This window comes from Podarcis pityusensis (genome assembly GCF_964106645.2).
Source record: "Podarcis pityusensis genome assembly, chromosome: 5".
Taxonomy (NCBI): domain Eukaryota; kingdom Metazoa; phylum Chordata; class Lepidosauria; order Squamata; family Lacertidae; genus Podarcis; species Podarcis pityusensis.
In genome coordinates, this window is record NC_138032.1 from 16769845 (window position 1) to 16782921 (window position 13077).

Here is a 13077-nt window from a genome sequence, read left to right on the forward strand (position 1 = left end):
CCTGGTGCTCCCGTTTCCCTCCACCTCCTGTTTTAGACTGCAACTTTCATCAGACCCATCCAGTGTAGCCATCCAATGTTTGCAATCAGAATGATCTGGCTAGCTATCTGTTCTTCTTGAGTTTTGCTGTTGTTTTTAGTTTGCTAAGTTGCATGGTAACAGTTAAATCACTTTTGTTTTTTACGTTGGGTTTTGTATTTGTAAGCAAACGGAGGGGGGAAGTGGGATGTAAATGCAATAATAATAAATGGAATAATAAATAATAATTGGTGTATGCACAGAGACAAATAGGTTATTTTAAAAAATATTATATACTACTTGTAGTGAACCACGTTGACTAATTTCGATACAATATGGAAACCAACTATTGACACACAACAAAATCATTTTTTTAAAGACAAAAAAACCTCCATTCCAATTCCCCTCTGCCTGGTTTTGTATGCCACACACTTCAACTGTCAGTGAGCATCATTCTGTGGCTACTGGATAGGCTCAGTCCTCAATGGAGAGGGGTTTGTTTTGTTTTTGCAGAGGTTCCTCCTCAATTATTTTGTCCTTGAAACCTTGAAGTTCTGCCCTACTTGCTGCCCATCTGGTGATAGCTCTTTCTTGTGCCTGAATGGTGTTGTTTCGGCTACAAAAAGTTCCACGTTCAGAGAAAGCATTCCCTTGCCTCCCAGAAAGAGCATACAGTGGTACCTCAGCTTAAGTACTTAATTCATTCCGGAGGTCCGTACTTAACCTGAAACCGGAGCACGATTTCTGTTCTCATCCTGAAGCAAAGTTCTTAACCTGAAGCACTATTTCTGGGTTAGCAGAGTCTATAACCTCAAGCGTATGTAACCTGAAGCGTATGTAACCCGAGGTACCACTGTAGTGACAAAGTCAGTCTGGCTCCATTCACTGGTCAGTGTGGGAGCAATTATTCCAATACTCGTTTTCCTCTTCCCTTCTTATTCCTTTTGCATCTTATTTATTAGATTGTGAGCATCTGGGCAGGGATGCCCTCATCTTTTAATATGTGTACAGTGCTTAGAAAAAATAAGGTGCTTTATAAGTACAAAAATCAACAACAGCATGTTGCTCCACTTCTCACTTTGGGCCTTTTCAAATCCCAAGTATTCTGCAAGCGTATGTTCATCCATAGAAACGTAGATATCACCAAAGTTCTCTGAGGTTTCTTACTGTGAGTGACTTGCACAGTGGGGAGGTATAAGCCCTACCTCTTGTCTGTTCGCATGCAACATGACATTTTGCTTTCTGTATCTTGTGCAGAAGCAAAAGCAAACCAAAGCAAACATTGCCTCCTATGAAGCTAAAAGGTCTGATAACTGAAGGCTGCTTTCAAATGCAAGGTCTAAGAAAATGTAATAACTGGATATAATTGTTTGTATCTCAAATGCAGTTTGGGCAAAATGAAATCTACAAATCAACCCCAGTGTGCAAGGAACACATTTGCCATAGCTTAGTTTACTTTTTTAAAAAAAAAATAATCCTTTGACATCTATGGCAAATAATTTAAAAAACAAAACCTAAAGACAGATGGGCATCTTTGCGGCATTTCTTTTAGCCCTTTCACTGAAGATGTAAATCCACCCATTCAAGCAGATGATTGCCTACTATTATGGTTCATTTTTCCCCCTTTAGAAAATACATTATGAAATAAACCCTCTTTCCTCTAAATTCCTCCAAATGCCTTGCTATCAATCACGGACACAAAAGGAAGGTCTCTGGAACGTCTGTGCAGTACATGCAATCACACGATCTAGTGATGGAACAGGCTTAATGCTTGATTGGCTTCACACTGCTGTTTTTGTAAAAATGCCGCTCTTCGAGATATAAAGAGGGGCATGAGAGAGATCTTGGCCATGGTACCCATTTATTCTTTTCAGCAATTATCCTCCACCTCTGTCCTCTTCCCTCTCATTCGCTCTCTCAGTGAGGAGGAGGAGTGACAACCATCTTCTGCTTTACCGGTCAGATTGGGTGTCTCTGGTGAGCAGTTGTCTTCTATATATATGTGAGCTCCAGCAGGTACACAGGCATGCCAGCTGCCAATGTCAGGCATGGTTGTTGTTGTTTAGTCTTTTAGTCGTGTCCGACTCTTTGTGACCCCATGGACCAGAGCACGCCAGGCACCCCTGTCTTCCACTGCCTCCCGCAGTTTGGTCAAACGCATGCTGGTAACTTTGAGAACACTGTCCAACCATCGCGTCCTCTGTCATCCCCTTCTCCTTGTGCCCTCAATCTTTCCCAACACCAGGGTCTTTTCTAGGGAGTCTTCTCTTCTCCTGATGTGGCCAAAGTACTGGAGCCTCAGCTTCAGGATCTGTCCTTTCAGTGAGCACTCAGGGCTGATTTCTTTCAGAATGGATAGATTTGAACTTCTTGCAATCCACAGGACTCTCAAGAGTCTCCTCCAGCACCATAATTCAAAAGCATCCATTCTTCGGCGATCAGCCCTCTTTATGGTCCAGCTCTCACTTCCATATATCACTACTGGGAAAACTATAGCTTTAACTATGCAGACCTTTGTTGGCCAGGTGATGTTGCTGCTTTTTAAGATGCTGTCTAGGTTTGTCATCGCTTTTCTCCCAAGAAGCAGGCATATTTTAATTTCGTGACTGCTGTCACCATCTGCAGTGATCATGGAGCCCAAGAAAGTAGGCAGTGATCCATGAAGGAGGTCAGGCATGGTAGGCTACATCAAAAGTATGTGTCCCTGTTTCCACACCTCAGTGAGTCTGCACATGTCGGATGACTAATCCATTCCACCTCCTCTACCACGTAGATGGTGTATGTTATGTATTCAGTGGTCTGTGTTTGCCTGAGCTTAAGTCTGGACTAAGGATTCTGAGCTCCTGTGTTCTGATTCGATACATGATGTCCAGTCACAGAACATTTAAGGATTTGGGCCTCTGCCATTGGCCCTTGACCTCTGAGTCGTAATTTGCAGCTTGGAAGTTCAGACAGCCAATCACACTGGGAGTGGGAGTGGCCCAGGCTTTCAGGAATGTATATAAGCAGTTGCTTTGCACCTATTTCCCAGTTATGTAGTTCAATGAAGGTTCTTGCCATTATCGCTGTGTCTTGCCCCGTGGGAACCCACCTACACTTCAGTGTAAACATATGAGACGGGTGTTCTATGTTGACCTGATCATTCAGATACTCAACCATGGACATTTCTCTCTTTCACACGTATGAGTCTTTCACACAAACAACAATTTTCATTGAATGCCTATTCTATCATCTGCACAGTGGAGAGAATGAGTATCCTGTTGATTTACAAAGGCCCAGTAAATAGATTGTGTGAACTTACCCTGTTTATCATTGTGGGATATTTAAAATGCACTCAAACCAACAATTTGTGTCTTGCTAGATAGGCACATGATAGGAGCTGAAGCTCATGGAGTTTTCCTGTAAGTTTGCTAGAGAGAACACTGTGAGAGACACTCTCACTGTGCCGTGATAGGGGGAGGGCGTAGCCATAAATACTCTCTTACCTGCCTGGGCACATTCTCCTTTTCAGAGGCTAAGTCTAAGGTCCAATTCTCAGATTCCATCTTAAGCTAGACTTAAGTATGTCTCCATAACTGAATTACCATTTTAAGCCTGCCTGAACAAAGCTGCTGTTTTATTCTTCAACAAGTACCGTATTTTGGATGAGAAAATGTTATCTTTACCTTTTACAAGATTGTAAAAACCACGGAGAGACCTGGTCTGAACAGAGACATTGGATTCTTATCTCATTATACTTGATAAAGCTATTTTTAGCCATCTCACCCCTTGCTTTTTCCTGTAAGAGCAATTGCAGTTGTTAACAGTCGTCAACAGGTTTACCACACCTATCAGCCAATCACCCATTCCCACCACCCTTCTGAGTAATACCCCTCCCCACCCTCTCACTATATATAAGGGTCTGGTGACTTCTGTTTCAGTGTATCTGAAGAAGTGTGCATGCACATGAAAGCTCATACCAATAACTAACTTAGTTGGTCTCTAAGGTGCTACAGGAAGTAATTTTAAAATTTTGTTTTATCTAATAAATATATCCTCTCCTAACATTTATTCACATCCCAGCAATCATCCTATACTAGGGTATCCCAGGTGTAAATGTAAGTCATCCAGACATGATTAATAATCCGTATATTTCTTTTCCCAGTTTCCTGATCTGTAGCCAGACTATCTTCCTCTATCACATCATTCTTCAAAAATGACTAAATATGTCTTTTAGCAGCTCAAACATAGCTTTATTATAAGGATTCCAGAAATAAATAAATCATTGTCACCTAGCAGAGAAAAATGGAAAACTGAATGCCCCAGGTCAGTGGATAGCTTGATGAATGTGTTGGCCATGTATGTGGTAGCTATGAAAAGGGCAAAATTCTTGTTAAGGATAATTAGCAAAGAGATTGAAAATAAAACTGCCAATATTAGAATGCCATCATACAAATCTATGGTGAGACGGTACTTAGAACTTGTGTCTTTCTGGTCATCTCACCTCAAGAAGGATATTGCAGAGCTGGAAAAGGGCAACCATCATGCTCAAAGGGTTGGAGCAAACCTTTGACGCTTTTTGGTTAAGGAAGAAAACATCAATACATGGGTGGGGGACGTGATTGGGGTTGTCAATAATATGCCTGATGTGGAGAAAATGGATAGAAAAACGTTTTCCTCCCTCAATTATAATACAAAATCTTGGGGCCGTCCAATGAAGCTGAACTTTGGAAGATTCATGACAGAAAAAATAAAGTTCACTCAGTGCGCAAACAGTGGAGTTTTCTCCTACAAGAGGCTGTGATTGTCATAGACTTGGATGGCTTTAAAAGAGAATAAAGGCAATCAATGGTTACTAGTCATGATGACTATGTTCTGTTTCCACTGTGGGAGACATTATGCCTCTGAATACCACTTGCTAGGAATGGCAAGTGGGATTAGTGCTGTTTCACCCAGGTCCTGCTTTTGAGCTTCCCATAGGCATCGTATCTACGGGACTGCCTCTCCCGGTATGCCCCACGGAGGACCTTAAGGTCCATAAATAGCAACACCCTAGTGGTCCCGGGCCCTAAGGAAGTTAGATTAGCCTCAACCAGAGCCAAGGCTTTTTCAACACTGGCTCCGGCCTGGTGGAACGCTCTGTCTCATGAGACCACGGCCCTGCGGGATCTGATTTCTTTCCGCAGGGCCTGTAAGACAGAGTTGGTCCGCCTGGCCTTTGGCTTGGAGTCAATTTGATTCCCTCCCCCTCTTTCTTTTTCCTTTCTCCTCCTGTGATGAGGCTGCATTTTAATTTTAATTGTTTTAATGTTGTATTTTAATCTTGTTTTTAAGTTGTATTCATTCAGCTGTTTTTATTATTGGTTGTTAGCCACCCTGAGCCCAGCCTTGGCTGGGGAGGGCGGGGTATAAATAAATAAAATTTATTATTATTATTATCTGGTCTTCCTACCCAAAAATCAGCTTTAAAAGTCCCCAGACCTATTTGCCTGAAATCCAGCAGTTTTCTTATCCAGACCCTTCACATCTGCTCTTTTCAGAACAATGGTCCATAAAACACATGGGGAGATTAAGTGATTTGCTCATCACCCACCCCAAAACTGTAATAGCTGTCCTTGTAGAGAAATCAGTTATCCTTCTGAAATCTGGCAGGATTCATGCTCTCAGAAGGGGCAACCATGCCTGCAAATTCCATCCAGTTTGGCCATACTAAAAATAGCCATAGCTAAAGTTAAGTCCAGGGGTGGGGTGGGGTGGGGCAAATCACATCTTCCAACATAAAACCCCAAGGACCAACTTGTCTGCAATCTGGCAGTCTAGAGGCTACCATGCTTCAAAATTACACACATTTTTGTTCAATTTTTTTAAAAAATAGTTTTAGTTCATGTTTATTTCCTTACATGAGATGCAGCAGAGGAAATGAGGCAAGCCTGGACCCCTGAAGTAAATTGGGGAGCCTCTAAATTGCTGGGTTAGGTTGTTTTAAGGAGCACCAAATTAGAGTCTGAACCAAACTTTGTGGTCAATGCACACATGCATCTCCACCATATAAGGTTTCAATTGTCTCCTTGTTAATAAAAGGTTGGTGATTATACCTCAAGTGCACATTTCACCACTAGAAGAAAAACCCAAATAGGAAACCCATAAATCACTTTAAAAGGGACATGTGCCTTTAAGAGGGGAGAAGGTTCATTAGAGTACATATAAGTTGTTCATGAAGGAAAGATCAGGATGGCTAACACATGAAGTAATTTTTTGAAAGCTTCAGTATCTTCTGTAACACCAGTTCTGAAAATTGTGCAGAGAGTCGTTTTGAAAGATAAATTTATATGTCATCAGAACAGCGCTTGGATGCTTTCAGCTCGCTCTTAAATTCAACAGATCTTGCTTTCTCCTTATTTAAGCTTATTTTAATCCCTGCTGGAGCTCCCGGGACTTTCTATTGCTTTAGAAATGCAACATCTGACTTGCTAGATGGCAACATGAAGTGATACTAGGAGGAGTGTGAAATAATGCACTTTATCAGCCTTGTTCTTACGCAGCCACCGTGGTATTAAATGAACAACCTGTGGCATGAAATGAGGATAATTCAGATTCAGTACCAGGGGGTCTGTCATCAGAGAATAGGAATGCTTGCCTGTTGACAAGCTGCTGTCCCTCTCTCTGGTCTCAACTGTAGCCCAGGGCCCATTCTGCCTCTTGCTGCCTCTATGGGGTTTCTGTTGTGATGCCATCAGAACAATACTGTACTTTGGGGCAGAAGTCCAATGTCCTGCTCACCAGAATGAGTGGGAGGGGACCACAGTGCATCAGGCATGACTTATCACATTTTAAAGCAATAGAGATGACCATCATAAAAGAAACCCTATAAGACCTGCGCCGCTGTGTTTCTCTTATATTTTACTGGTCTATTGCTGCTGCCATCAGCTTCCCCACACTTCCTACTCCAGCAATAAGTATGACTATAGCTCAGTTGGTAGAGCATCAGACTCTTAATCTCAAGGTTATGGGTTCGACCCCCATCTTGTGCAAAAGATTCCTGCATTGACCCTTGTTGTCCCTTCCAACTCCACAATTCTTTGATTCTCTGATATGTGCCATTAGGACAGCAGTGCTGAAAAACCATTCCTTTGTTAGACCACTCCAGTGGTCAGTTAATTATAGGAAAGGATGGTAGTCAGTTGATACTTAGATGAAGCCTGGTCTTTACTGAGCTTTCATTGTGATTTGTTTGTGGGGAGGTTATAAGGGAATGAATATTCATCCTGAAATGATTGCAGGATTACACATCTTCCTGTAAATAATCCGTTCACTCCACATTCTGAGGTGCATTTTCCTATCATCTTCCTAACTGCAACTAACTTATTTTTAAGTGGATTTGTTACACCAAGGCGACAGAGCTCTCCCTTGAATTGTGCAAACCTATATTTCTGCTGTGCTCTTGAATCCCTCCTGCAAAATACTGACAGTCTGGAGGCAATACGACTTCTGAGAAAACATGCATAGGGTTGCGCTCTGCAAGCTTCCAATACTTTCTCATCCAAGTAATCTAACCCTGAGAGCATTGTCCTTGGAACTTTTCACCACTCAAGCGATGCAGAAGTTCTTATAACCTGCTTGCCGCATGGCCGGAGCCTTGGCTGCAAACTGAGCAAAAGAAAAACTACAAGTGGCAAGATGGCATAGCCATAACAATGCTATGTGAGTGTGCATGCACAGTACATTTTTAATAAAAATCATAAAATGCATTACAGCTTTTAAAGCCTAGCATTAGGCTTTAAAAATGGCATCAAGTTACTTGCAGGACCAGGCATCGGATTCCCATACCCCAACCCATGCAAATAAGAGACCAACGAGGCTGGGTTTTGGGTCAAAACAGGCCACAACTTTATTGAATACAGATGAAGAGTCTCTTCCTTTAAATTCCTAGGAGTTTATCTCAGTGAAGACCTTACTTGGAAAATAAATACAACCCAGGTGGTTAAGAAAGCCCAACAGAGACTCCATATCCTCAGAATATTGCGGAAGAACGATGTCAATCAACATTTGATGATCTCCTTCTACCGGTCAACAATAGAAAGTGTCCTTTCATACTGCATCATGGTGTGGTAGGCTGGTTTGGCATCAACTGATAGGAAGTGCCTACAGAGGGTGGTGAATACAGCACAAGATATTTTGGGCTGTCCTGTGAATCCGCTGGATGAAATAGTGGAAGAACGTTGCCTCAGGAGAGTGAGGAAAATTCTCAGGGATGATTCACACCCTGGCCGGCACTTTCTTGATCTCCTGCCCTCAGGCAGAAGATATAGAAGCGTGATTAGTTGCACCAACAGGGTAAAGAACAGCTTCTATCCGTGGGCTGTTAGGCTGCTGAATGAAAAGATGACAACAGGGCAACTGACTTTCAGTGTGTTGGTGGGTGTGCGTCAGTAAAAGAGGGGAATTAAGACTAAGAGAGCTGAGTGGGGGGTGTTCGTGTAATCTCACTGTATACAAGTTGTACAAGTGACAATAAAGTATTTCAATTTCAGGCAATTAAAGAGGTTTGGCCTGGGCATGGGGCAATCAAAATACTTCTGGCCCGCCCGCTGGAAATGATGCGTGGTCAGTCCAGATGGGGGTTCCTAAGACTTACATCAAATAGGTGACCCCTGCAGGGAACACCATCTGGGGGAGCGCCCTGGGCCCTGGCCCCGCCTAGACATGCAGACATGGCCACTCCCCCCGTAACACTTTAAAGGGAAACCCCAGCATTTGAAGGGGCAGGCAGAGACTACAACCTCCCCTCCATCCAAAACAAAGGATTGCCCCAATGCCCAACCAGTTGTGACAATTGCTATGAGGTTGGCAGAACCATGGGGTCCATGCCAATTAGCCTGGTGGGCAAATTCCTACCCAGCTCCTTAAAGGACGGTGACCGCCGTAGCCACAGCGAAGTCATTGACTAACAGCTTAAATCGAGGGTGGGTGGGCAGGGGAAAAACCTGGTGAAGGAACAAACAGGTAATGCCCCAGGTGCTGGCTGCTTAAATGGGCAAGGGGTGGATCCGAGGAAAGCCTACCTGCTCCATCGGCTCTGCCCCCTGGTGCAGCCCCAGCCCCATAGCCAAAGCCGGGTGCAGGCTAGGATCCAGTTACTGATAGACAGCCCTCACGGCCTATCAGGAAGGGCACCACTGTTCCATTTCCCTCGTTGGGGCCCTGGTGAAGCCTCTGCCCTTCTGCAATGTCACGGCACCAAAAGGGTGAGCGGGCTCATCACCCTAGTGCACAGTTTTAAACCATTGTGCCAATGGCACTCATAAGGCCAAACTTCAAGACATAATATGGGGCTCTATAGCACATGCCCCCCCCCCAACATCTATATGGGACTGAAGCTGGTTGTGGCAAAATCTCTTTTTTCTTTATTTTTGTTTTGTTTTGTAAATGTTTCACGCAGGTTGGTCTTGCTGTGAAGTGTAGCACTGGCTGAGTCCTGCTCCAGCCACCGGTTGCCTTCATTCCCACAGGGTACCTCTGGGCCCCATGGTTTGGTGCAATCTTATCTGGTGGTCTGCAGCACAGCCATCTTCCTGTAAAATGTCTTTAAAAAACCCTTCCCCAACCTGGTGCCTTCGTGTCCCAGCCAGCGTGACCAATGAACAGGATCTCTGGAAGTTGTAGACTTAAACGGCTAAGGACCGCAATACCTCAAGCAGTGTCTCTCTCCATATGAGATCATCTTCTGAGGCCCATGTTCTTCTTCCATTAGAGGTCCGGAGGGTGACAACACAAGAACAGCCCTTTTCTGCAGTGGCTTCCTGTTTGTGGAATGCTCTCCCTAGGGAGGGTCGGCTGGCACCTTCATTATACAGTCGTACCTCGGAAGTTGAACGGAATCCGTTCCGGAAGTCCGTTTGACTTCCAAAACGTTCGGAAACCAAAGTGTGGCTTCTGATTGGCTGCAGGAAGCCACGGAAGCCCCGTCGGATGTTCAGCTTCCAAAAATAGTTTGGAAACCGGAACACTCACTTCCGGGTTTTGTGGTGTTTGGGAGCCAAAACGTTCAAGAACTAAGCTGCTCGAAAACCAAGGTATGACTCTATATGCCTTTAGGTGCTTGGTGAAAACATACCTCTTTAAACACACCTTTGGCTGATTGACATCCAATGCCCTTTTAAAATATGTTGTGGGAGGGGAGACTTTTTGGTTTGTTTCTGTTCTTATTTTTATTATGTATTCTGTGTTTTTTATGTTGTTCTTTTATATTGTGAACCACCCTGAAATCTATGAATGTAGGGCGGCATACAGATTCAACAACAACAACAACAACATCTGGATGGCATGTGGTTGGGGGAAGTCTGCTCTAAAATAAAGCTAACAAAAGTGGCCAGAAAGTGACAGGGTGACATGGGGGAGGGTCAAGAAACGGGCAGGAACCCTGACTAGCCCCCTGCCTCAAACCTGGCAGCAATACTGGGGACCACCGCACAAAATAGCAAGCAAGCAATGTTTTGAATGTCTGGGCTATGGTGAGGGAGTTCAGGCCTTCCTAACCCTTTCCTTTAGACCATGTCAATTTCACAAGCTTACCACAACCATTTCAGAAGCCCTGTGCATCCTTCAAGACTCCTGGAATAGGCATCCTTCAAAGATACATTCGTGAAGTTTGAATCCGGGAAAATTTAAGGGGCCCTTGTTAAATCTGCAAGGGCTAGGTTTCTGCAATAAAAAGAAGGAAACATTCAAGACTATTAAGAGGAGAAAATGCTGATGCGCCTTCAATAATGGAACGATTCCCGAGGATATGGCCAGTAGCTTTTATGTCCAAGTTGATGCATTTTATTAGAGGGCATGAAGATAGACAGCAAAGTAGCATGGTTCTTAAAAACTGTTCACTAGGATGATAAATAATTTGATGGCGTTGACCCATATGCTAGGTTTTAAAAACTGTAATGCACTTTAAAATTATTATTAGAAATGCACTGTGCATGCATACACAGCATTGTTATGGGGTAGCTGTGCCGTCTTGCTACTCAAAGATTTCCTTTACCTCAGTTAGGGCCAAGGATCCGGCCATGCGGCAAGGAGATGATAAAAATGTCTGCACCACTTGTGGCTTGGCAGATGGCTTCTGAACTGGGTCACTCTCACCACCTGTCTAGACTGTGTCACTGGCAGAGTTGGCCTGGTTTATAGCCAATTCATTAATTACATAGTGATCCTTCTCTCCCCCTCCCAAGGAGCTCAAGGTGATATACATGGCTGTCTCCCTGCCATCTCACTTTATCCTCAAAGCAAACCAGTCAGGTAGGTTAGGCTGAAAGATGGTTCCTGGTTTCAACCAGAGCCACCCAGTAAGCTTCATGGCTGGAAAGGAATTGAACATGGGCTTCCCTTCTCCTAGACCAACCTTCTTCAGACCAGTGCCAGCCTTCGTCAACATGGCCAGTGGCTGATGGGATATGTAGTCTAACAACAACTGGAGGGTGGGGTAAAATAAATGAATGAATAACTGTTGTTGTTTAGTTGTTTAGTCGTGTCCAACTCTTTGTGACCCCATGGACCAGAGCACGCCAGGCACTCCTGTCTTCCACTGCCTCCCACAGTTTGGTCAAACTCATGCTGGTAGCTTCGAGAACACTATCCAACCATCTCGTCCTCTGTCGTCCCCTTCTCCTTGTGCCCTCCATCTTTCCCAACATCAGGGTCTTTTCCAGGGAGTCTTCTCTTCTCATGAGGTGGCCAAAGTATTGGAGCCTCAGCTTCAGGATCTGTCCTTCCAGTGAGCACTCGGGGCTGATTTCCTTCAGAATCGATAAGTTTGATCTTCTTGCAGTCGATGGGACTCTCAAGAGTCTCCTCCAGTACCATAATTCAAAAGCATAAATTCTTTGGCGATCAGCCTTCTTTATGGTCCAGCTCTCACTTCCTTACATCACTACTGGGAAAACCATATGGGAAATGAATGACTGGAGGGTTGGCACCTGTTGCTCCACCCATTTCTGCCTCTAGCACCACACACCACCGGCTTGCGGCCTCTGGGTGATTGCCCATGAGTTAATGTGGCCCTCAACCTGAGAAAGTTTCCCCATTCCTGCTTTGCACCATTCTGGCTCTCAGATCAATGCTAACTTAATAGATAGGGATGTTGGACCAACCCGTCTGTTGTTTTTATCAAGGCTTTGCTCTCATTTTGCCTGAGTGGCTGGCTCATTTAAAAGCAAATTCGGTTCTCGGGAGAGGTGATTCTGCCATTCCCCATTCTTACTCTTTCTTTGCTCCAGGTATAATAGCATTTGTGTTGTGTCTCTTCATCTTTGCTGCAGACTTAACTTAGGGAGCACCTCGGCCAGGAAGCGGGGATTATGAACGCATGTCTGTATTGGATAACTACCCTATTACACAGCTGGTTTGTGTTCTTCAAATGAAGATGTTAACTCTTAACACTTATTTTCTTCAGGTGAAGCCTTCAAGCCGCTTCAGACACTGTTCTCCGTCCCCTCAGAAGGAAAGGCATTTACATTTAATCTTGCCAATGCCCTCTACCTTCAAGAAGGATTCATGGTGAAAGAACAGTATCTCCATAGCAACAAGGAATTCTTTCAGACAGCTGTAAAGCTGGTGAATTTCCAAGATACAAAAGCTTCTGCAGAGGCCATAAGTACTTGGGTAGAAAACAAATCAGATGGTAAAAAAAATCTCCCTGCCCCTTTCTTGCATGGGTTTGCTTCCCAGTGGATGCTGGTTAGGCCTCATTGCTTTTTTCAAAGGGCAGAGCTCATGGGAACAACCATTAGGTGGATTGAGGCAAATGCCTCAGGTGGCAAAAAGTGGGTGGCCGCAGCAGTGCCCCTAGACATTGAGTCCCTGTCTATTCCCCTCTTTTGTCACACATACCCTAAGCTAGCTTGCTCTCCTCAGCTGTAATGGAGGTGGAGGACGCTATCCCCATAGGCAGTGCTGAAGGAAGGTGCAACTGGGGGAGGTGCCATTTTGTTATTTGCCTCAGGCGGAAAAATGCCTTGGGCTAGCCCTGGAGTTAAAGGCACATTCACATGAATAAAAGAGGAAAAAATATTGGGAAATTCTGTGCACACA

At 44.2% G+C, this 13077-nt stretch overlaps 1 protein-coding gene across 2 annotated transcripts in view; it reads left to right on the plus strand.

Moving 5' to 3' along the window:
- Positions 1 to 13077, plus strand: part of SERPINI2 (serpin family I member 2) — a 44446-nt gene that overhangs the window by 5901 nt on the left and 25468 nt on the right. For both annotated transcript variants that reach the window (XM_081008170.1, XM_081008171.1), the window contains exon 3: positions 12440 to 12667. In XM_081008170.1, the coding sequence (XP_080864296.1) occupies positions 12440 to 12667 (228 nt within the window). The remainder of the gene's footprint in view (positions 1 to 12439; positions 12668 to 13077) is intronic.